At 40.4% G+C, this 25,414-nt stretch overlaps 1 protein-coding gene, 1 long non-coding RNA gene and 1 pseudogene across 2 annotated transcripts in view; all 3 read left to right on the top strand.

Annotated features, from left to right (window-relative positions):
* The window catches only part of LOC132973773 (uncharacterized), a 390,261-nt gene that overhangs the window by 96,369 nt on the left and 268,478 nt on the right, over window positions 1–25,414 (top strand). The window lies entirely within an intron of this gene.
* On the top strand, window positions 13,555–15,832 carry LOC132973763 (tripartite motif-containing protein 16-like; annotated as a pseudogene).
* On the top strand, window positions 21,927–24,867 carry LOC132973762 (beta-1,3-galactosyltransferase 2-like). The gene is made up of 2 exons (XM_061037351.1): window positions 21,927–23,145; window positions 24,652–24,867. Exon 1 carries the CDS (start codon window positions 21,994–21,996, stop codon window positions 22,957–22,959), a length of 966 nt encoding a protein of 321 aa, XP_060893334.1. The 5' UTR covers window positions 21,927–21,993; the 3' UTR covers window positions 22,960–23,145; window positions 24,652–24,867.

The following is a 25,414-nucleotide window of genomic DNA, read 5'->3' as shown; positions in this document are numbered from 1 at the left end:
TAGTACCTCTTGACAAAAACGCCAGATCTCATGAGAATAAAGCCCTGGAGGAGGAGCAAAAACAAAAAGAAGCGCTTTTAAAGGCTCTAGAGGAGGAGCAAGCTAACACACGCAGTTTCAGTGTTGAAATTGAGAGATTAAATGCCAAATTGGCTGATTATAAAAAGTCTCAGAAAGAACTGAAGTGGTCCAAGCAAAAACTGACAGACAAAGTCAGTGAAATGTGCTCTGAGCTCGAAGCCCAACTCGTCGAGCAGCACAAGAAAAGTCTTGAAAAAGACAAAGAAATAAAATCCCTGCATATCAATAATCAGAAATTCCTAGAACTAACTTCTGAGAATACCAGGCTGCAGGATGAACTTGAGGCTGCCCTGAGCGAGTGCCGGCTTGCAAAGCTGGATAACAAGACCTGTGAATTGACCGCTGAGCTTGAACAGAAAAATACTGCGATTGAGAAGCTCACAGATTATCTGGAGCAATTGCAGAGTCTGCAAGAAGAATCAGAAAAGCGTGAGAAGGACAATTGTGCTGAAAACAAGCAACTAAGAAGACACATTGATGAGCAGAACAAAATTCTGCAGAAAAACAAAGACATCAAATCCCTACTCAACAATAATCAGAGTCTTGAAATTGAAATTAAAGGCAAGGACCACATTGTTTCCTCCCTGCAGGAGAAAGTGAACCAGCAGGCCTCCGACTTCAAAGAGGAACAAGCCAATAACTGTTCACTCTTGAAGGTAGTAGAATTTCTGACACAGAAAAGCCATGATCTGAATTCTGAGAACGAAACGCTGAAGATTGTCCTGGACGAGTGCCAGCTTGCACAAAAACAGCTTCAGGAAGACGGAGAACGTAGAAGATTTGAGGAGGAACTGATGAAGGCCAGGTATTCAGAAGCAAATGAAAAGATTCAGAGGCTAGAAGCAGAGCTCTCTGAGAAGACTCTGGCATTAGAAAAAAGCCTAAATATGGAAGAAGGGTTAAGGTCTTCCATCAAAATTCAACAGAAGCACTGTGAGGAGATGATTTTAAAAAGCCAGGCTGAGGTTGAATCTCTAAAACTCCAGACAACCCAGCTAAGAGAAGCCTCTGTGTCCTCAGAGCATGTCATGTACAACGTGCAGACACTGAAGATGGAGAATGCAGATATCAGGCAGAAATTCCAGGATGCAGAGAGAAAGTATGACAAACTTCAGTCAAAGTATTGCTCCCTCTCTGAACGTTTTGCGGAGAAGAAGTCTTCCGTTGATATGCTGGAGCGCACAGTAGACGCACTCAATGCACATGAGCTGGAGAGCAAGAAAAGACGGACACAACTTGAAGACGCACTCACAAAGCAACAGACGAAGAACTCTGAGTTGCAGCAGAGAGTTAATCAAATTGCCTCTGAGAGAGAAAGGATCACCAGTGGAAAGCTTCAAGATGAGCTGAAGGACACTTTGAACAACTACATAAAGAGTGTGGAGGAGAAGCACGTGCTGGCCGTAGCTCTCCGGAAATCTGAGGAAAACTTCTCCAGGCTTCAAAAACAGCTGGAAGAGTCCAGACATGTCGAGTCCACGCTCAACAAGCAAAGAGAAGACTATAAAGACTATAGACCTCGGAACCAGACACCAACATTGGTGGAGAGTTGGTGTTGGTTACATTAACGCTGACTGTCATCAGCTGTTTACAACTCACAGTGCCCTTCAGGTCACTAGTGAAAGACTCAGCTTTGTATGAGGTTTCACAGAACCAGAATTCATCAATCATTCACAATAACTTTACCACAAAAAATATTACTAAATACTAATTACTAATAATTACAAAAATACTCCACCCTCAAGACCATGGAGTCCAAATTAATTTTACCCAAATTAGTCCAAATCAATTTGACCCAAATATGACACAAAGAGATGTACTTTTGTTCATGTCACCTCACTCTGTCTGTGGTAAAGATTCAAATTAAAAATAAAATAATAAAATAAAAAATTGACCTGCCTCTTACTGGACAAGCTGGTTCATACCATAGATTTTGAATGAAAAATAAAGATGAGGATTTCTAAAGTATAAAGAATGAACTCTAACATCAGATTTCACGCCATCATGGATGAGATTTTTTATTTATTTATTAAATGTGTTTAGTGTGTTTCAGCTGTTTTCTACTTGTACTTCTGGATTTATACGAGTGGTGCGCGGCAGCAGTGTGAAAATGGTCTTCTCGTATCATAACAACGGACTAGTTTAACAGCACAATTTAAAAAATAACATTAGTCATCTAAAAAGAGAGAGAGACTGAGACTACATTAACTTCACCTGCAGACAGGAAATTAGATCTACAACAGTTAGAACAACCCTTGATGTACTTCTGGTATGAAATCAGGCTTGTTGAAATAATTTACGTGATCCACGTAAATGATCTGATGATCATCCAGAACGAGACCGACACCCAGACTCTACATGAAGAGTTGAAAACACTCCAGGAGAAAAGTGTTTGTGATGACTATCAGAGTGTGTGTCTTTGGAAGCTGATGTCTGTTCTCACTATAGGAGGACGGTATTGATGGAGAATAACACACACACACACACACACACACACACACACACACACACACACACACACACACACACACACATACTTGTATTTGTTACCATCTTAAGACCTCGTAGATCTGCTATCCATTTGAGGTCCCTACTTTCTAGATATCATAGAAACATATGAAATACATCCATGAACTTGAATAAACAACTATTTAAATCATTTTAATTCAGAGTTAATAATTTAATTGAGGGGGAGGAAGTAATGATTTTTAAAGTCCAATAGATTTTTACATCATTTGTTAGGTCCATTTTCAAATTCCCATATATTCACTAGTCATTTTAGGGCCACCAGTAGCCTCCAAAAGATTCTCATTAGCATTTATTTATTAGATTTCATGAGTTGAATTAACTATGTAGTGAACCTGAAAAATACCAAATTTATCACTCCTGTGATACAACTACAAAAAAACTCAGTGTACCGGTCAAAATAAGTGAGGGGTCAGTTTTTGTTTACTTGTTTACTATAAATGGTCAAAACATCTGTTTTATCCCATCCTCCAGATATTTTTTGTGATGAAAGAAATAAGAGAATAAAAAAAGAATGTCAAAAAGGTTTTCTTATGTAGTATTTGCTTTGTGTTCACCCTTACCTTTGTGTCCCGCCTCCCTGTCTGTCACTGTGTCTGTCACTGTGTCTGTGCTTCGAGCCTGCTCCCTTTCTCGCTGTCATGGCCCCATCATGGTTCCATAAGAAAATCACCTTCTCCAGTCTGTCTACCCCAGCCCAACAACTCATCACATAAAATACTGTCATCTGCTGTGGTATACTCGCATTGTTATGCCAAATAAAGTTCTAATCTTATCTGAGATCTTGCAGTTTTGTGCTTTATTCTAGTCCTTACATTCACACCTGGCTATTGTCTCTGCACCTCTCCAGTCCGCCCAACTAACACCCATCGTTCACCAATCCTTGGACTATGTAAGCCATTATCTCCTCTCCAGTTCAAAAATGCATCTCCTCGATACGATTTCCTGTAGTAACAACACCACAACATTATGGAAATCCAGACAATAATGCCCAACTGTCAAGTGGAAATATTTAACTTTCATGAACAGCCCACAGCACAAGCACAAGTTCAGCTAAAAAAATGTATTCAGAGTAACAATTGTAGGCAGAAATAACAATTATTTGTTCACAGAAACATTTGCTGAAAAAGCTGCATTAGTGCTTAACAGATTCAACAGTTATTGGTACAAGTGTTGTCATCTTTGACAGCATATATTCTTCTATACAATGATTTTATTGATACTTTTCTGGCATGCACTGGCTAATGCTATTCTTTACAAAAAGTTCATGGTATTTTTAGTATTTTATTTACGACTGTAAGAATTCACAGAAAATTCCTGTGCGGGGTTTACAACAGTAGTATGGAAAAAATGTACAAGAGTACATGCTGTGAATGCTTAAAGTATTTACACAAATATCAATCAAAAATTGCAGATAAAATATTGTGTAAATGCTTACAGCATCTACCACGAAAATATTTAAAACTTTAAATATTGTGTGAATGCTTACAGCATCTACTATGAAAACATTAAATATTGTGTGAATGCTTACAGCATCTACCATGAAAATATTAAATATTGCGTAAATGCTTACAGCATCTACCATGAAAAAATAGCAAAGAGTAACATGCCTCAATAGTATATATATATTTTTTAATTGCTGCCTACAGCATTTACAGTAAAATCAATAAAAGCATTGCTTAGAAAAATGTGCTGGAGAAGCATACAATAAAAAATACAATTAAATAAAATGTGCTAAAGAACATTAACCGTGAATGTCTACATTATTGACATTAATAACATAATGAAACTAAAAGAAGTCATAAAGGAAATGGAAAGACAGTCTAAATTTCCACGATTCACTATTGCTACCATTCAACATCCCAGAGGCATTGACTATAGGTAATATCAGTGACAATTGTTTAGCTGCTTCATGTCTTCACTATCTTCACACATTATGATAATTACTGTACTTTAATCCCCCTGGTAAATAAATGACCAACTCACAAGTACATTGGGAAGATCAGTTTGTGCGGAATAAATGCACACTGTGGGATTAACAATAATTTCATAATTTATTTGTTATTGTGTACATTTATTCATAATAAGACTAATATATGCCAAAGCATTCAAATTGATAGAACATTTCAGATATTAAATTCATTCTTCTGCACTGCTGCATAATTCATGGCAAAACCAATTTATATATAGCCATAGCCATTTGTACATAAATGAACTTTTGTTAAGGCTGGGTTTTTTAATAGGGATCTTTTAGAGTAGAACCTTTGGTCTCTACTCACACGGTGCTGAAACAGTGTTTAAAAACTGGAGCTTTTGACAAGATTATATTTTGGGTAAAATCAAAAGACAGTTTATTTCTTACTTTCTAGGCTTTGCTTGTTGTCCAGCTGCTGTGGGGTGCCCTTCTTGTCCTGAGTCACTGAAGCTCCTCCAAAAAATATTCAATAGGCAATGAGCATAAAAGGGCATCAAATCATGAATTACAAATGGTGGCACAATGTAGCGTAGCAGAAAATACGATCTGGAGTCTGTATGTTGTGTTTAATTTTGAAATTTAAAAGGATGCTCTGTGCATTTCCTTGTCCGACTTCCTGTCCAGGTCAATCTTTTCGGTTCAGCCTTGTGCTTGCAGCTAGGTCTGTACAAAAACACATGGCGTGTATTTAGATTGGAGTAGAGTGTAACACTGCTGCTGACAGCACTTGCTGTGGAAATAGGAGCACTGAGTACAGTGGCAGCAAACAGCGACTGAGTGCGATCTGGAAGTTGCTGCCTTTAACCCTGAGTGTTATGGGGCTATATTTTAAGTGTTAAATATATTTCCAAAATGAAATTGCGAAATCTGGGCGACTGGAATAGCCCACAGTTTTGTGACCAATTTAATGGGACTAGACCAGTGATAATGTTATTGTTCAATCTGAACTTGTGCTCATTTCCAGTTTTGTCGAATTCATATCATACCTAATGTTCTTGCCACAAAAAATATAAAAAAACATTTACTTACAAACACGCTTTCTGTCCTCAACAAAGGTGGAATCATTATGTCATTATCCATCTGCATTTTGTCTTCAATCTGCAGAAAATGTATTAAAACTGAATCATCTGGATACTCTTACAAAAAGCTTAAGATAAGTACCTGGTTATTAGAGCTGGGTATTGTCCACAACCTCACAATTCAATATCGATTCGATTCGTCACAGATACTTAAAGGAATCATGGTGTTCATGTGTTTCTTTTAATGACAGCAGTCAATATAACAACTGAACAATTATTTGAACTTGTAAAGTCTGTCCAGCTTAGTTTTTGTTCCTGCTACTCCCGTTTCTGAGCGCACATGAATGTATCTCTCATTGTCTGAGCTCCCCTGAATGCAGCATGGTCACAGCTCATCTCCTGAGTAACAGCAGAGAGAGAGACATGCCCAGAAAAGTCCAAAATCAACTAAGCCGACTACTGCGTGTGCGTCCGTCAGACACAACCACACACACCCAGGCCTCCGCTGGAGAAAGGGTGCTCACCTGTGTGCGCTCAAGCGTCCGTTTGTGTGTATGTGTGTGGAGCGCCGCCCCTCCCTACACGCAGAACACACGCTGTGCGTAGGGCCCCACGATCCATGGGGGGCCCCATTATGCGCAGGGGACGCATTCTCTGCAAATGTGCAAAGGATGCGCATCGCTGCCGTGAGGCACGCGTAGAGCACCAAGAATAAAGAACAGACAGGTGAGGAGACACAGAGTGGAATAAAGAACAGACAGGTGAGGAGACACAGAGTGGAATAAAGAACAGACAGGTGAGGAGACACAGAGTGGAATAAAGAACAGAGAGGTGAGGAGACACAGAGTGGAGGAATAAAGAACAGACAGGTGAGGAGACACAGAGTGGAATAAAGAACAGACAGGTGAGGAGACACAGAGTGGAGGAATAAAGAACAGACAGGTGAGGAGACACAGAGTGGAATAAAGAACAGACAGGTGAGGAGACACAGAGTGGAATAAAGAACAGACAGGTGAGGAGACACAGAGTGAAGGAATAAAGAACAGACAGGTGAGGAGACACAGAGTGGAATAAAGAACAGACAGATGAGGAGACACAGAGTGGAATAAAGAACAGACAGGTGAGGAGACACAGAGTGGTGGGGGGTTTAAGGAGCAGACAGGTGAGCAGATGGAGGTGGGGAATGGGTCTAGTGTTGATACTGAGCAACAGGCAGCAGGTAAAGTGAGGGTCTGTACTGAACCTGCTGAGGAGGAGATGGAGGAAGAAGAGTCTTCTCTTAGTAATCCTCGTTCCAAAAGAAAATCAAAGACTAGTGAAAATGTTTCACTTGAAGAAAAGAAAAGAACAACAAAGAAAGCAAAAGGAAAAACCGAAAACAAACCAAAATAATCTGATCCAGGATCAGAGGTCAGTGAGGACTCTCCCCATCTCACTGACAGTGAAACGTGCAGATACTCTCAGAGACAGAAAAACAAAAGAGACTACAGTGTAGAAAAAATTAAACTGTTTCTTCTAAAAAACCAAAATATGTGGGGTGAAAAAATAGAAAATTATTTCCCTGATAAAAGGAATTTTTTTGAGTCAGCACGAGATCTCATGAGAGATAAAAGGGAAAGGGTCTTTTTCTGATCAGGAAACTTATAGATTGAGAAAGTATGTGTCCAAACTGAGACAGGAACTATGTAACAATGTTGGTGCTGACGGGGATGATGATTATGATGATGATGAAAACAAAGAATTGTAGTTTATCTTTTAAAATACAGATGTTTTTGTTTCTAGTTAGTACTTTTTTAATCTCTCTCTCCATGAGTCATTTTAAAGTAGGAACTCTGAATTTAAATGGAGCTAGAGATTCCAGAAAAAGAGCTATGTTGTATGAAATAATGAAAATGAATCATGTTGATATAATGTTTGTGCAGGAAACTCACAGTGACACTTTTAATGAAGTGGACTGGAAGAGAGAATGGGGGGGGGGGGGGGGGGGGGTGCACCTGTCTCGTACACTGTGACAGAGGTACTACGGGGGAGGCTGCTGGTGGTCAGAGCTGTTTATGAACAGTGTGAGCTCTTTTTGAATGAATATTTACAGTCCAGCTACAGGAGCAGACAGAATACCTTTTTTAAATGATCACTCTTTTAAACAGTGTCACTCCAGATGTCTTTGTGCTTTTAGGGGGGGATTTAACTGCACTGAAGACGACTCTGTTGATAGAAATCACACTGAACCTCATCCTGCTTCTAAACGGCTTTTAAAACAACTAATCAAAACTCATGACCTGTCTGATGTTTAGAGGTCACTTTACAAAGATAACAGACAATACACGTGGTCTCACACCAGAGATGGTTTTATTTCACTAGCTAGGTTAGATCGGTTTTATTGTTTTAAACACCAGATGAACATTTAAAAAAAATATTTTATCGTGCCTGCTGGTTTTACTGATCACTCATTAGTATTGTGTCCCGTTTCTATTAGTCATTGTAAACATCAGAGTGCTTTTTGGCATTTTAACACTTCCCTTTTCCTTGATAAAAACTTTTTAGAGGGTTTTAGGTTTTTATGGAGGAATTTTAGAATGACATCCTGATTTGAAGTGTTTAAGACAGTGGTGGGATTGTGGGAAGGCTGAAATCAGGGTTTTCTGTCAGTAGTACACTCTCAATGTCACACGGGACATTACCAGATCTGTAAAAGCTCTAGAGATTGATATTGTGGAACTTCAGTCCTTGATAGATTCCACAGGAAATCGAGGACATATTGAAGTTCTCAAAGCTAAAAAGAAAGCCCTGACAGACCTGCTGGGCACCAGAGTCCAGGGAGCCCTCGTCAGATCGAGATTCCAAAGTGTGGCTCAGATGGACGCCCCGTCCAAGTTTGTCTTTGGAATGGAAAAAAAGAATGGACAGAGTAAATGTATGCTTGGCCTTCGAACAGCAGCAGGACAGGAGCTGAAAGAAGCTGGAGATCTCCGAAGACATGCTGTGTAGTTTTATTCAGGGCTCTACAACAGTGAGTACACTGACAATGAACAGCTGTTTGACTCTTTTTGTGATGGTTTACCTCGTGTCTCTGAGGACTCCAACCAGCTGATCAGAGAACCTCTACAGCTACAGGAGCTGTCCGCAGCTCTGCAGAGCATGGAAAAGCTTTTTTTTGGAAAAGCAAAAGCTTTTTAAAATGTTTTGGGATGTGCTGGGAGAAGATCTTCTTGCTGTGTTAAATGAAAGCCTGTCTGAAGAGTCATTGCCCCTCAGCTGCAGGAGGGCAGTAATCACACTCCTTCCAAAGAAAGGGGATCTCCAAGAGATAAAGAACTGGCGTCCTGTTTCCCTGCTATGCTGTGACTACAAGATATTCTCCAAAGCTCTGGCCAACAGACTGAAGGACGTAATGGACCAGATCATAAAACAGGACCAGAGCTACTGTGTGCCTGGCAGGTCTATTCATGACAATGTGTCTTTAATTCCTGATGTTTTGGACGTCTCTAGTTCATTGGACATAGACCTTGGTCTCATTTCGTTAGATCAAGAAAAAGCTTTTGACCGGGTTGAGCACCTCTACCTCTCATTCGCTGCCCAACCTACCAGCAGGACTAACATGGGGAAGAAATGGTTTTAAGTATCTTGGTGTTTTTTAAGGGGATGAGCTCACTGTACAGAAAAAGTGGGAGGAGGTGGTGGAGAAAGTGAAGGGGAGGCTGGAGAAGTGGAGGTGGCTGCTGCCACAAATATCGTACAGAGGAAGAGTGCTTATCATCAACAACTTGGTCTCCTGTGGACTCTGGCACAAGGTGGCATCTATAGAGCCCCCTGCTGGACTCCTTACAGAACTGCAATCGGTGATGTTGGACTTTTTCTGGGACAAACTGCATTGGGTTCCACACGCCGTGCTGTTTCTACATAAAGAAGAAGGAGGGCAGGGTCTGGTCCACCTGGCCAGCAGAGTAGCCGCCTTCAGAATCCAGTTTTTTTTTTTCCAACGTTAACAAACATAAAGCACAACAAAACATACACAAACACACATCAATGTAGTGAGGGGCTCCGTCTCAATATTTTCTCTTTTAAAGTCTTTTCTGCACAGCAGATATCACTATCCGTCTTTTTATACTGGTAATCAGTCCACTTTTTCCAGCGTTGATCATGGGTCCGTGATCGAGTTCGCAGGTAATGAGTCAGTTTTTCCATAGAGAAAATTTCTTCCACAATGGCCAACTACTGTGCTGGACTTGGAGGATCACTTTTCAACCAGTTCCTTGTGATGGCCTTTTTACAAGCAAGAATCAGGATTTTAAAAAGGTAGATATCCTTCTTATGGATCAAGTCATTAGGAATCAGGCCCAGATACACAATCCGGGGGTCTCTGGGAATCTTATAACATAGAATGTCTTCAAAAGACTGAATAACCCTATCCCAGAATGTTTGCAATTTTACACATAACCAGAAAATATGTGAGTTATTGGCATTCATCTGCCCACACTGTCTCCAACATTGCTGTGGAGTACCGAGTTGCTTATTTTTAATTTGGGGTGTGACAAAAAAGCGTATAACATTTTTCCACCCAAATTCCCTCCACCTTCTAGAGCTCGTGGACGACTGTTGTGTTTCACAAATAGAATGCCAGTCACTCTTTGACAAGTTTGTATTCAGTTCTAGTTCCCATTTAGTCTTAACATACCATGTATTGCTTCCATTCTGTTTCTGCAAACTTCTATAAAGTTTAGAAACAATCTTTGATAGAGTGTTTTTGTAAGCACCAATCAGAGTTTCAATCACCTCGCTACCTTCAGCTGAGATTTATTTTTTTATTTCTGTATCATAGAAATGTCTGAGCTGTAAATACCTAAATAGGTCCCCATTCTCTAGCTTAAATTCTTGTTTAAGTTTCTCAAAAGTTTTAAACCTTTTTCTCTCTATGAGCGTACATATAGCCCACTCCTCCACCTGCTCCACCCGTGTCTCTGTTTCGCCAACTCGGTCAGACAGACCCTGCATCTCCGTTGAAAGGCCGTCTAGTTTTCTCTTGATTTATTGTCCCACCTGATTAAGTTATTTTCTCAAGTTATCGTTATCCCCCTTTAGGTCATCCTTTAGGTCTTGTATCGCTGTAATTATATCTTCGGGGTCTAAGCTTGAGCCTGAGATTTTCTGCCCGCTTGCACCTTTAGCTACGCTGCCGATGCTAGCTTGATCTGCTACGGTGTTAGCTTTCGCCGCCGAGGAACTTTTATCCTGATATTTCGGCATTTTTTCTTCCCCTTTAAGGCTTTTTGTGTTTCGTCTCCCACTCATCTATAACCAAACTGTTAAGTGTCATTTTTTCGAGTTCTAGGGAGGGTATTCCTCAATAAGTCTGGGAGAGCGATTTCACGTGCGTCCAACTACTCCATCAGCTAACCGGAAGTCCCGGCCAGCAGCATTTTTAAAAAAGTGAACGGACTAGGACTAGACTCCTCACTGTTTTTAATGAATACTGACTGTTTTAATCTGTGCAACCTGTCTGCTTTTTATCAGAGCCTTTTTAAAACCTGGAAACTGTTTTTATGGAAAAGACTAGAGCCCTCACTGTCCCTACACTGGCTGCTGGAGGAGCCTCTGATCTATGGGGCCCGGCTGGATGTTCAGGACACATCCTTAATGTTCCTCACACATGCTCTCATCTCCACTGACAACACCACACTGAGACAGATCGTGGACGTGGCTGGACCTGAACTGAACAATACAGCAGCAGTGACCTCTGCTGTTGGTCTCCCGTCTGCACGTTTTGTGGACAGAGTGCTCAGACTGTTGCGTCTCAGACTGACGGGGGAAGAGAAGGAGATGCTGCAGGATTACTGTAGCAGGAAGGAAGTGCCCATTGACAGAGACCCATTTCCTGAAATAGACCTCACAATGAATTCTTGTGTTTCAAGTGAAAGACATTCAAAAGGGACTGATGACAAATGTTTGAACTTTTATAACGTTAGAGGTAAGGAATTGTTTTGTGTGTGTTAAAGTATTAAATGAGAATGTATTGAAAAACAGAGTGGAGTGGTTTGCCAAGCCAACAACAACAGCAACAAAAAACAATCTTGTATGAAAACGTCTTTTAACCTGCCACATCCCATGTCAAAGTAGATGGAAAATGTTTCCATTTATTATGTGAGCGCATGAATGCGTCACGCTCGAGCCACAGAATTGTGTTTTTAAAAGAAAAAAAAATCTAAAGAAGATCAAACACAAGCTTCACTTTATTTCGTTTCTCTTCTGAATCCAAGGCGGGGCCTGTTTTTAAGTATATCATGAAAATGTTGGATCACATCTTTCTCCTTTTCTCTTTGCAAAATGTGAATACAGTGCATATATATGTGGAGCACGAGAATGCTACGTTTTGTCGACACTCAAGATGTTCATGATCGATACATGAAAAAGAAAAAAAGGTCAATTTGAAATTTGAACTCCATTCGACATTGTGAGGTCTCTATGCTTATGTTGATGATCCTGTTTGAACGGGCCAAATCTAGAGAACTAGTTACTGTTCTACCCTCCCCAACCCAACCCCAACCTCCCCCCCCATCCCCCCCTCCAGCCCAAACCTGCCCCTTTGCTACAGCAGCATACTAAACCACTGACCTTCTAAAGAATGCCTGTGTAAGTTAAGTTTGTTTTGTTTTCTTTGTTTATAACTGGATGAACAGCAGGTGTTTCTCTGTCAACTGTATTACAATAAAACAGTTTGTTTTAAAGAAAAGACTTTGGGTGTTATATGTTTCTCTTTAATTTGTTTTTATGTCCTTCTGTTTAAGAAGTAGGCTACAATGTAGAGGAATACTTTCTTCTCTCTTTGGCCTTCACAAAGAAAAGGTGCAGGAGGAAGAAGAACGTATAAACCTGCCCTTTGTACAAGTAGCTACAGTGACGACAGTCTTGTCTTCAATCTCTATTTGTCCCAATTCATAACAAATGTTATCTCAAGACAATTTACAAAGGAGCAGGTAGAGACCTTACTCGTTGTTATGTTACAGAAGTAAAATGGGATAGGGGGAGATGGGATAATATGGAGGCAGGATTTCTACTTTGTATTCCTCATGTTCCTGTTGTCCACACTTTCCTGTCGCTGAGGTAGAGGTCGGAGCAGGCCGTGCATGAATGCATCATATGTTAACCAGGAGGCGTTTAGAACAGTTTGCCTTGAGTAAAAATCTGGTGGGCTGGATTTTCCTCTTCTTACCAGTAGGACACAGAGAGTCTGGGTAAATGGGACCCTGTCTGACCTAAAGTGCACTTCTACTGCTTCTCCACAAGGGTGTCTGCTGTCACCTGTATTGTTTATTCTGAACTCAAATAAGAGTCAGAGCTAGAAATCTATTATAAGATCTATTAACTTCCTTGAATACTTGGTTGCTACATGTTTACACACCAGTGACAGATTTGTGTTTGAGTCATGAATCATGAACACATAGGACCGACTTGATCGTCTTGTTTTCCTGTTTCCAGATGAGCAGGCATTTCTAAGGAGGAGAGGGTTTTTTTTCTGCAGAGAAAGAGGAAAATGTCTTCATTAATTTACATCTGTGCTTAACACACTACACTTCAAATATATAGTAGATGGTTTGAAATAAACAATCTTTACAGAGGAAAGATTTAAATGCACCAGTCTGATGCTCTAACCAAAGTGATGTCTAAAAACATTTCCTCTCATCATAAAAAAATGACTTCATGACTACTGCTGCTGACAGATTAACAAGAACGCATGCCAAGCTACTTTTTTAATTGATGTCATGCAATAAGAAGAAGACAAACAAGACCATTAAATGTACGAGGAATGAGGGAACAAAGTTAAAAATAAACAGTGCTGCTCCACTTCCTGGTTCAAAGAGCTTGATAACCCCTCCCTCTCCTGTCTGCTCTCAAACACAGCCAGCTCCACTCTGACCCAGTATTTCCTGGTTCCCTCTCCTTTAGATCTACAGTTTACAGATGAGTGTAACCAACACGAGCTGACATTCACAGCACTAACACATGATTTGTAGATCAGTGGTGAATGTAGTAGGAAGTGAAACTCAGACAGTTGTTGTCACTGAGAGGAGAAATGGCGCAGAAAGGAGTTCAGCTGGACCGGGAAACCTTCTCTTGTTCGATCTGTCTGGATCTACTGAAGGATCCGGTGACTGTTCCCTGTGGACACAGCCACTGTATGAACTGTATTAAAACCCACTGGGATAAAGAGGAGGAGAAGAAAATCTACAGCTGCCCTCAGTGTAGGCAGACCTTCCCAGTGAGGCCTGTCCTGTTGAAAAGCACCATGTTAGCAGTTTTAGTGGAGGAGCTGAAGAAGACTGGACTCCAAGCTGCTCCTGCTGATCACTGCTATGCTGGACCTGAAGATGTGGCCCGTGATTTCTGTACCGAGAGAAAACTGAAAGCTTGTAAGTCCTGTCTACCATGTCTGGCTTCTTTCTGTGAGAAACACCTTCAGCTTCATTATGATTCACCTGCCATTGAAAAACACAAGCTGGTGGAGCCCTTCAAGAAGCTCCAGGAGAACGTCTGCTCTCGTCATGATGAGGTGATGAAGATGTTCTGTCGTACTGATCAGCAGTCTATCTGTTATCTCTGCTCTGTGGATGAACATAAAGGCCACGACACAGTCTCAGCTGCAGCAGAGAGGACCGAGAAGCAGAGCGAGCTGGAGGTGAGTTGACAAAACATCCAGCAGAGAATCCAGGACAGAGAGAAAGATGTGAAGCTGCTTCAACAGGAGGTGGAGGATATCAATGGCTCCGCTGATAAAGCAGTGGAGGGCAGTGAGAAGATCTTCACAGAGATGATCCGTCTCATGGAGAAAAGACGCTCTGATGTGAAGCAGCAAGTCAGAGCCCAGCAGCAAACTGAAGTGAGTCGAGTCAGAGAGCTTCAGGAGAAGCTGGAGCAGGAGATCACTGAGCTGAAGAGGAGAGACGCTGAACTGGAGAAGCTCTCACACACACAGGACCACAACCAGTTTCTACACGACTACCCCTCACTGTCACCACTCTGTGAATCTACACACTCATCCAGCATCAATATCCGTCCTCTGAGGTACTTTGAGGATGTGACAGCAGCTGTGTCAGAAGTCAGAGATAAACTAGAGGACGTCCTGAGAGAGAAATGGACAAACATCTCACAGAGAGTGACTGAAGTGGATGTTTTACTGTCACAACCAGAGAACATGACCAGAGCTGACTTCTTACAATATTCATGTGACATCACACTGGATCCAAACACAGCACACACAGAGCTGTTATTATCTGATGGAAACAGAAAAGTAACACGCACGGGGTCAACAACAGTCTTATTCTAGTCACCCAGACAGATTCACTGTATGGGGGCAGGTCCTGAGTCCAGAGAGTCTGACTGGACGGTGTTACTGGGAGGTGGAGAGGGGAGGAGGAGTTCATGTTGCAGTCGCATACAAGAATATCAGCAGAGCAGGAGGCTGGAAAGAAAGTGGATTTGGAGGCAATGACAAATCTTGGATGTTAGAGTGTTACAACAACAAATATTACTTTTGGTACAACAATGTTTGCACTCGTGTCTCAGGTCCTCAGTCCTCCAGAGTAGGAGTGTACCTGGATCACAGAGCAGGTATTCTGTCCTTCTACAGCATCTCTGAAACCATGACTCTCCTCCACAGAGTCCAGACCACATTCACTCAGCCTCTACATGCTGGACTTTGGACTGATTCTGGATGTAGTGCTGAGATGTGTAAACTGAAATAGACAGAAGTCATTTAAAGGAACAGTAGGTTAAACTTTAATCCTTCAACTTGATCATTATTCATGTTTGTTGCTGAGAGCTGATTGTGGTTACATTGTTCACCTGTCAATCAAACTTTATGGGTGGTACTTTGACATCTTCTCACTTGTTCTGTAAATGTTTGAGTCTCTTTAAAGAACTCTCTTTAGCTGTTTCTGTTTAGTCACAGAGGCTTTACTGCTCATGAGGATTTTTGTTCAGCTGAACTGACGTTTTCTCTGCATGAACATTTCAACTTTTCTTCACTTTAAATGTGTTTACAATGAGTACTGATTGTTTTTTGTTCTAATTAAAGGGTCTTAAGAGAGAAAGCACCAGGCCTTTTCTTTCATGTAGATATTATGTTTTCACCACTTTGCTCATTTTATTTAGAAACATCTCAAATTAAATGTATAGAATGATTTCTTTTTGCAGAATGAATTTTGTTGTTTAAACTTAAATTGATTAAAAATGTACTCTGAAATCAATGAGATCGTTATTCTTTTCTTTTTCATAGCTGAGATTCTGATCAAGCAGTCTTCAAACAGACATTTCACAGACCGGGCTACATGGTGGTTCAGGGGTTAGTACTTTTGCCTCACAGTGAGAAGGTCCCTTGTTCAGAACCCCGTCGGTGTAGGTACCAGATGTGTTCGGGTGTTCAGATGGACTCGGGGTCCTGCACCTGCTAGTGACATCACAGAATAAGATCGGAGAGTTGATATAGTTTTGGTGGTTTTGTGGGTCTTTGGAAGGAGAATATGAAGAATTGTAATAATGGAAATGAAGAAAATTATAAATGATAAAAAAAAAATCTTAACATCAAATCAATAATGATAATCAAAACAGTAAACATAAAGTTATGAACATCTACTATTTAATTGATCAAGCACTTCAAAAAGCACACCTTCAGAAGAAAAATGATGAAAGCCTTTAGAAATGATCCAAATAGTGTTCAAAATAAGACAAAGCAGGTATGCGTGGCTCTTGAGTGGGACAGTAACTATATATGTAACAGGACCTTTGGTAGAAATACCAAAAGAAAGCAGCTTTGTGGATTTTCTCCTCCTGCTGAAGTTTCAGGGACTAATTTAAAGTCAGAATGGAGACCTTAACATTTGATTCATTTATTGGGACATAGAAGTAGACCTACATACAGAGGAAGCACATACAACTTTCTACTAACTAAATTTACAGACACATCATCACATCACAACAACAAGCAGGAATGTTTTAAAACACTATAAATAGCGTCAATTGGAATTATTTGCTCTTAGGAAAAAACTTGCAGGAGGGCAGTCAAATATTCTCAGGTAAAGTGCATAGTGTCATCACAGAATTTTCTCGTAAGTTTAAGTATAGGAATAAAAAGAACAGTCTTCCCTGGATAAATGCAGATATTTTAAAACTGATGAAAGAGCAAGATCTGGCACTGAAAATGGCCATTAAGACCAGATTGTTCCACGACAAATTTAATTTTGCCATGTTAAGAAATAAGGTGATAACAGGGTTGAGGAAGGCTAGGGCTGATTTTTTATGACAATAATTAGTGAGTCCATAAATTAATATGGAGTCAGTTAAAAAAGCTCCTGGGTCAACAAACCAAAGCAGGAAAACAAATTGAACTTTGCCTGAATGGAAACCTGACTAAGGACCCAACTGAAGTAGCTGGAGCTCTTAATCTATACTTTTGTCGATTCTGTAGCAACTATTGCACAGAGCTTCTCTGCTAAGCAGGTTAATCTGTGCTTGGCAAACAAAACAGAGCCAGCTTTCCATTTTATAAATGTTAGTGAATCAAAGATCACAGAAATTATTAGATCCGTCAAGCCATCAAAAGCAAAAAAATATTTTGGGATGGACACAACAATGGTTAAAAATCTTGGTGCAGCATTAGCCAAACCCATCACCAAAATCATTAATCTCGCAATATCACAGGGTGAATTCCCAAGGGTGTGGAAATCTGTCGTTATTTCACCAATTTACAAATCTGGTGATCCCCATTCACCCTGCAATTATCGGCCCATCAGCATTCTTCCTATTATGTCTAAAGTTGCAGAGAAATGGGCAGCTGAGCAAATTATACATCACCTGAACAACAGCTCTTATCACCTGCATCCAATGCAGTTTGGATTCAGATCCAACCACTCAACAGAGACAGCTAATTGCTTCTTCATTGAAAAAATCAAATCACTGCTAGATAACCGTGGCATTGTTGGTGCTGTCTTTCTGGATCTCAGAAAAGCATTTGACACTGTAAATCACAGGGTTCTTCTATCTAAGTTATCCACCTTTAATTTCTCTGCTGATGCACTTAAATGGGTAGAATCATATCTCTCCAACCACTCTCAAAGTGTGCGAATACTTAATTATCAATCTGACGCCCTCTGCTTGTCCACTGGTGTTCCACAGGGATCTATACTGGGCCCACTTTTATTCTGCTTGTATGTAAATGACCTGCCATCTGTGTGTCCTGAGGTTAACATTCACATGTATGCTGACGATACAGTTTTGTATGTGCATGGTTTAACAAAAGCAGAAGTTGCTTCAAAACTAACAACCGCAATGGTCAAAATTACAGCATGGCTTAATCAGTGCTGTCTCCAACTTAATGTGTCTAAAACTGTTGGTATGTTCTTCACTAAAACAAATCACTCAAACATAGATCCAGATATACTTGTGTCAGGAGAAAAACTACAGATTGTAAAAGAATTCAAATACCTTGGCATTATACTTGACTCCAACCTGAACTTTAAAGCACATGTAAAAAAAAGTCTGTAAACAAATTCAATTTAACCTTGCCAACTTCAGATTTATCAGAAACTCCATGTCCACTGAAGCAGCCAAGATGTACATGCATTCAATGATTTTCTCATATATGACCTACTGTTTGACAAGCTGGTCTCAGGCAAGTCACGCCACATTAAAACCACTACAGTCTTTGTATAAACAGACAATAAAAGTTTTAGACAAAAAACCAAAGCAATTCCACCACTGTTCAATCCTCAAAAAATACAACCTCCTGAGCTGGGAGAACATGATTAAACACAAAAATGCATGCCTCCTTTATAAAATCACACATGGTTTGGCCCCTCCCCCACTCAGAGAGTTTGTAAGCATACGAACAAACACATATCACTTCATGAGGGGTGTCTCAAGAGGCGACTGCATTATTCCTCTAAGGAAGTGTGTTTTTAGTCAGTCGGCCTTTTCTGTTACAGCCTCACGTGAATGGAACAACATCCCAACAGTTATCAGAGAGAGCAACACATATCGTTCATTTGGTTCAAATCTGAAACACTGGCTATTTGATAACCACATCTGCCAGCACTCAATGTTTTTTATGTGGCCTTGTGTAATTTGTAATTTGTACGTGTTTATTGTATATAGTGTTACATGTTGTCTTGTTGTGTGCACGTTACATTTACTTTAGTAGGTTATTGGATACGTGCTTTTACTAATACTTGTTTTTGTAGCTTTTAGCAATGTTTGAATTTGTTTTGTTTTTTTAGGGAGCCTTTTATAAAATCTGGCCAGGGACAACAGATGAAAATTAGTCTTTTGGCTAACTCTGGCATATTTACTGAAATGTTTATTAATATGCAATGTCCCTGTAAAATAAAAAATAAATAGAAATCATGTTTTAAAGCTTTTATTCTATTTCAGGTCTTCCTTCCTTAATAATGCCTTTTTGGATTTGTTCATCACATATTTCCCTGAATATGAGGAGACTGCCTCTACTTAGACTTGTGTTTTTGTTCCGTTTTTAATGATTTTAAAAGCTTTTAAAATACCTTACTGTATCATCAGACTTTGAGGAAACATGCTATTTTGAAGTGCTGGCTTCTCTGACAACAATGCAGCAGCCATTTAAAAAAAAAAAAAATTGTAATTCAAGTTTTTATTAGTTTTTGCATCATTTACAACAAAAGTAGAAACAAAACAAATAATATTGACATTTTTATGTGTCCACAATCAGTAATTAAAAAGAAAGAAAAAACAAAGGAGACACCTCTCCTAAACACACATTTATACACAGAAATGAAAAAACACACACACAAAAAAACCAATATGTGTGATATCATCACTCTGCACAAGAATCATTTACAAAGTTGTATTCACTTGTAAAGCAATTGGGGGCATAGATTTTTGGTTTAAGGTGTGAGAAGTGTCTTTGAAGATTTTGTGCTATCCAATGAATTCATCTCTTGGTAAGTATCGACTAAGCATTGACCCTCTTTGTATATTTTGTCACGTTGCAGATGAAACGTTAACTCACCTTTTTTGGGACTGTCCTTCAAGTCACATTTTTTGGACTGATTTAAACCTTTTTTTGAATCAAAAATGAGACGTTCAACTTAGATTCAAAAGTGAATATGTATTGTTTGGTCTTTTTGATGATGAATTACCTCTACAAAAAAAGAACATCATTAATCTTGTTATTTTATTAGCATAATTCCAAATTCATACAAGCACATTATTTAAACAGAAACCCAGCAATATTGTTTTTATGTCCTACTTCACATCCTACCTGGAGACATTACATTATTGCACTAATCCTAAAGCCCTGAAAACAAAGCTTTTTGTGATATACTTAAATTGTAATTTTTTCTGAAATGTTCTTATTATTTATTTATTTTTGTTAGAATTGTTTTCTATAGCCTACATGTTCATTTGTAGCAGTTGTACCTCGATCTTATAACTTCGTTCCTGTCATTGAATCCTGATGTATTTAACATTTTGTAAATAAAGCTGAAAAGAAAAAGTTGTATTCCTTGTTATAAAATCTTGCCAGATTAAAGAATTACTAATAGTTAATAATTTATTGTAACGTGAACAGAGAGTTAATTTTGGGGAGAAAATAAAAAACTTTATTTCTTAAAATGATCTGTATTCCTTGTTGATGGTTCTGAACATAGATCTTACACTGTCTCTTTTTCTTTTTTTTGCTGTCTCGTTATCTGAAGTCCTGAGTTCTGTTTGAATTATTCCTGAAATCAACCAATCAGAACGAGGCTCCTATGACATCATACCCACAGCTGTGGACCTCCCTCCTGACCGCCCCATGCCAGAAATCCATTTCTTGGTTCGTGCTGCTGGGACTAGCGGCCGCCATCCGGACGGTCCTCGACGCGGATCGCGGAATTGGGCAGAGAGTGATAAAATGAGGGTTCACATGTCCGACCCCTCCCCGTCACAGTTCTCATTGGATAGTCCGAAGCAGCATAATGTCTGGAGTGCTGCACAAGTACCTATTTTTTTCAATATGAATGTTTCCACTTCTGTTTTATAATCTCATCTGACTGATATAAAATTGGTCTTTCAGAGATTGAAGGCTTTCTCAGCAAACACATGTTATTCAAAGTTAGTTTCCACCTGCATCACAAAATCATGAACACCACATCACTACTATCATAGTCATATATTTTATAATCATATGTGCTTCTTTGATTTTATACTATTGATTAAACCTTTTTTATAGGAATAAAGCAGACGATTTGCACTGGATTCTGGTTCCAGTTTGGTTCCCACTGGTCAATATGTGTTAGTGACATGTATTTACTCTTTTACAAAGAGTGATCAGTATCAGTGTTTGAAGTACTCTGGCTCATATTGTGTCATGTGTGTTCAGTTTATTGTGATAACTATTTTACAGATAAGCCACATGAGAGATACATCTTTGTTTAGATTCCCTTAATGGCACAGGCTTTCAGGATGAACACTGAATGGAAACATTCAGATTATTAGGACTAAAGATGTGTTCAGTTCAATGTTCTGTTCTTTACTTTGTGATGGAGTCACCTCTTGATATCAATGAGGTTCAATGTTCAAGGTAAACTTTATTATCCCTGAGGGGCATTTTGCTCTACAGTCTGTCCCAGGTTAAATCGGGGATGGTCTTTGGACCTCGAAAAAATATTGTTACACATCCGGGGCACTCAATCTTCTATTGTTGCTGAAATGTATGAATACCCCAAACATAGAGGTCATGGACCCTCACATGTTTCTTATATTTTAGGATGATCAAGGCAAACTAATTAAAGTGACGGAGGAAATGGCGCACAGTTTGTTGTCTCCACCTCTCTATTGTTCATTTTGCAATCATGGTTTATATTTGTATTTATTTTCCTCAATAAAGCAAAATGGTGTTCCGATTATACAGAATGATATAACAATAATTAGGCTTCTTCATAATAGCGAGCTGAAAAACAAAACAGTAAATTGAAAACATTCCTAGTAAAAGTAATGCACATTTATATTTAGGCTATAATTATATGTTTATAAGTGTACTTCTTCTGAAAAGCATGAACATATCTGAATACTGTTTTGTGACAATGAATACAAAAAACAACAACAATCTATATTTATATATTTTTCATAATAATAAAACAGAATAATTTAAAAAATAAATCTAAAAAACAACCTATTTATATTTGTATATATTTGTACTTCTTGCGCTCATCCAGCAGATGGTGCTGTTTGTGTCCCGGCCTCCAATCACGGCAGACCAAGCCGGGATATCCAATAAGAACAGTGATGAGAAAGAGTCGGACCTCCTTTGATCCGGATTTCCTCAACTCTACAGTTTCATGTCGGACTTGTTCCAGGAGCACAGAGTGAAGCGGACTTGCTAAGGCAATGGGGATAACTTCTTCCTGGAGGTTAGTGAAGTTACTCGGCTTTTTCATTGCGCTTGTCCTCTCTGTTCAGATCTTAGTGGACAGAGTAACACAGAGTAAACATCCGGCAGGGCCAAGTCCCCTCCCCGCGGAGGAGTACAGAGTCCTATCCCCTGAAACATACCGCTATCTTCTCAACCTGCCGTCTGTATGCAAAGACAAAAAGCCCTTTCTGGTGTTTATGGTACCAGTTGCACCTCTGGAAGCTGCAGCAAGGGAAGCCATCAGAAAAACATGGGGTGCTCCAAGACAGGACACCCTTACCCTGTTCTATGTGGGCTTACCTGAGGAGGGACAGGGGTCAAGGAGCCAGAAGGAGGTGGAGGAGGAGAGCAGGAAACACGTAGATATCATCCAGATGAACTTCCAGGACAGTTATCAGAACCTGACAATCAAGACTATGATGATGATGAACTGGCTGGCGACCCACTGTCCAAATGTCTCCTATGCCATGAAAGTGGACGCCGACATCTTTGTGAATGTGTTCTACCTCATGAGACGCCTGGGGGGCTCTCCCAGGCAGGGCTTCATCACCGGCTCAGTGATATGGGACGGCAAGCCAAGGCGGGACATCAACAGCAAGTGGTATGTGTCAGAGGAGCTGTACCCCGAGGACAGCTTCCCGCCTTATGTTTCTGGAGCCGGGTATGTGTTCTCTGCAGACCTGGCTGCCAGGATCTCCTGGGCATCCAGGTTTGTTGGGATGATCCCACTGGAGGACGTCTATGTGGGTTTGTGTCTGCGTGTGCTGGGTGTCAGGCCCGTGTACTCCCGCAGCCTGCTCTTCCTCAGGAACCTGTTCCAAATCCAGAATCTGGAGTACGACAGGTGCACTTTTAACAAACTGCTCATCGCCAACGGCTTTAATCCGTCACAACTGCTGCACAGTTGGCAGGACTTCTCCCAGGGTCATTCTAGCTGCTGAAAGAGGAGATTAACACGTATGAGAGCTTGAAACAAAGTTTAAAATAATGACACAAGTAGCCTTTTGTAAAGGACACAAAGTCATTGGAGACACAGCCATTAGGTCGGGGGTGCTGGGTGATGATTGGTAACTCAGAAAAATTCAAATGGTAACCTTTTCACTTTTCCCACTCACCAAAAGAAACCGGTCTTTGTCTCAGAGGACATGTTGACGTGTCACAGAAGGAAAAGCACAGGTGCAAATGATAAAATGAATGTGGGCTACCTGCTTCAGTTTCAGGATATTTTTATCCTTCATGTCTGCCTTTAGAGAATCCAGCCTTTGTCAAATTGATGAGTTTCTCCTGGGCTTTTCCTTCAATCACAATTAAACATACTGTATCTGCTGCTTTAAACAGTACCTTAATGATATGCTTTATAAATGAGATGTATTTGTCTCTCATTTTGATAAGACTAATTTAACCAGGCCACTACATTACACTGTGAGAAAAAGGATCAGAGAGAGAGTGAACTCTGCTCTACTTGTAAAACAGACAATATGACGTAATGTGTTGTAGTGGACCTTAAGCAGCAGCTTTGTAATTAACATGTAAAAAGGGTTTGGATCATAAAAAGTTGCAGAAACAAGAAAGTGATTGGAGGAAGAAGATTTGTTGACTTTTGTGTAATTCTTAAGTCAACACTCAAATATCATAAAAAAGAGAAATGTTACTGACGTCTGGCCCTGAAACTCACCTGTCCAACAACCAGGTCAGGAATCTGGCTCCAGGATTAAGGTGGCTTTGCCTTTGTTTAGAAATGGTCTCGTCAAACCAGTTTTTCTCCCCCTCAAAGACATGATTCAGAAACTTCACTTGTACAGTGAGACTCTGGGTCGACTTGCCATTTGTACACTGAATATAAAAAATAAAAAAAATAGCAAGAACAGGGCCGGCTATAAACTTTAGAAACCGTGTCTCAAAATGTTATGTAAGTGCCCTTTATTCCTAAAGTTTCTACTTGAAGCAGAGGACTAAAAAATGGAAGTGGTGACAAGAAAAGATTGAAAGCAGAGAGGAAATAAGATCACTGTTTTTAGTTAGAATAACACTGATGAGTCTTTGAACACTGATGGTGCTTTCACACATGAACACTCCTGAACTCCTGAAAACTTCCTGAAATATGAGGTGAGCTGTATGTGTGAACGCAAACAGCAGCATTCTTCACTCTGACTGTACTTGTAAATTATTCTCATGAAGTCGGGATGAGCTGATGTGAGAGCACATCGAGGAAATAGTCAGGAAAATTCAGCGTGAGCGAGTTGGGTGGGGTGACGGCGTTTATAATCCTGTGAGCGCAGACCATACGGCGTGCGATCGGTTCTCTGTCCACCAGTAAACCTCGCTCTTTATGAACATGTTGATGTTGAACTACACATATGTGTGGAAGCCAAAAACTCTCAGCATAGTGTTGGACTCTGTTGCTTCGTCTGCCAATTCTTCATCTTTCTATTTACAACATATCATGCCTCCTGAGACCCCTCCCCCCCACGACATATTTTGTTTCTCCTCTCTTTCTCAATTTTGAGACAGACAGGGACAGTCTCCTGCTGTGAGAGACATGTGAACAACCAACTCAGGAAGATTTCAGTAGCACTATTTAGATATTTACGCCTTTAATCTGAATGTTGTGGAGGAGTAATGGGGGGAGGAAGTGATCCCCCCCTCTGTACCGTCTTTGGTGGTAGGAACAGAAGAGTTACAGGTGAGAGACGGTTTTAGCGGAGTCAGTGGGGGAGCGCAGCGCTGTGTGTGTGTTCATGTCTGACTGTGTGTGTGTCCATGTCTGACTGTGTGTGTGTCCATGTCTGACTGTGTGTGTGTCCATGTCTGACTGTGTGTGTGTCCATGTCTGACTGTGTGTCCATGTCTGACTGTGTGTGTGTCCATGTCTGACTGTGTCCATGTCTGACTGTGTCCATGTCTGACTGTGTCCATGTCTGACTGTGTGTCCATGTCTGACTGTGTGTCCATGTCTGACTGTGTGTGTGTCCATGTCTGACTGTGTGTGTGTCCATGTCTGACTGTGTGTGTGTCCATGTCTGACTGTGTGTCCATGTCTGACTGTGTGTGTGTCCATGTCTGACTGTGTCCATGTCTGACTGTGTCCATGTCTGACTGTGTCCATGTCTGACTGTGTGTCCATGTCTGACTGTGTGTCCATGTCTGACTGTGTGTGTGTCCATGTCTGACTGTGTGTCCATGTCTGACTGTGTGTCCATGTCTGACTGTGTGTGTGTCCATGTCTGACTGTGTGTGTGTCCATGTCTGACTGTGTGTGTGTGTCCATGTCTGACTGTGTGTGTGTCCATGTCTGACTGTGTGTGTGTCTGTGGAGCTCTCACTGTGCCGTGCTTCAGCAACCCTGAATGTGAATTCACAGACTGGGACACCGATATTACGCCGTCGCAGAATCAA

Source organism: Labrus mixtus, chromosome 5 (genome assembly GCF_963584025.1).
Source record: "Labrus mixtus chromosome 5, fLabMix1.1, whole genome shotgun sequence".
NCBI lineage: Eukaryota > Metazoa > Chordata > Actinopteri > Labriformes > Labridae > Labrus > Labrus mixtus.
The sequence above is the reverse complement of the archived record's forward strand: the minus strand, read 5'-3'. Positions and strand labels throughout refer to the sequence as shown.

Coding starts and splice junctions, on each gene's coding strand:
- LOC132973762 (XM_061037351.1), top strand. CDS start 21,994: ATGGGGATAACTTCTTCCTGGAGGTTAGTGAAGTTACTCGGCTTTTTC.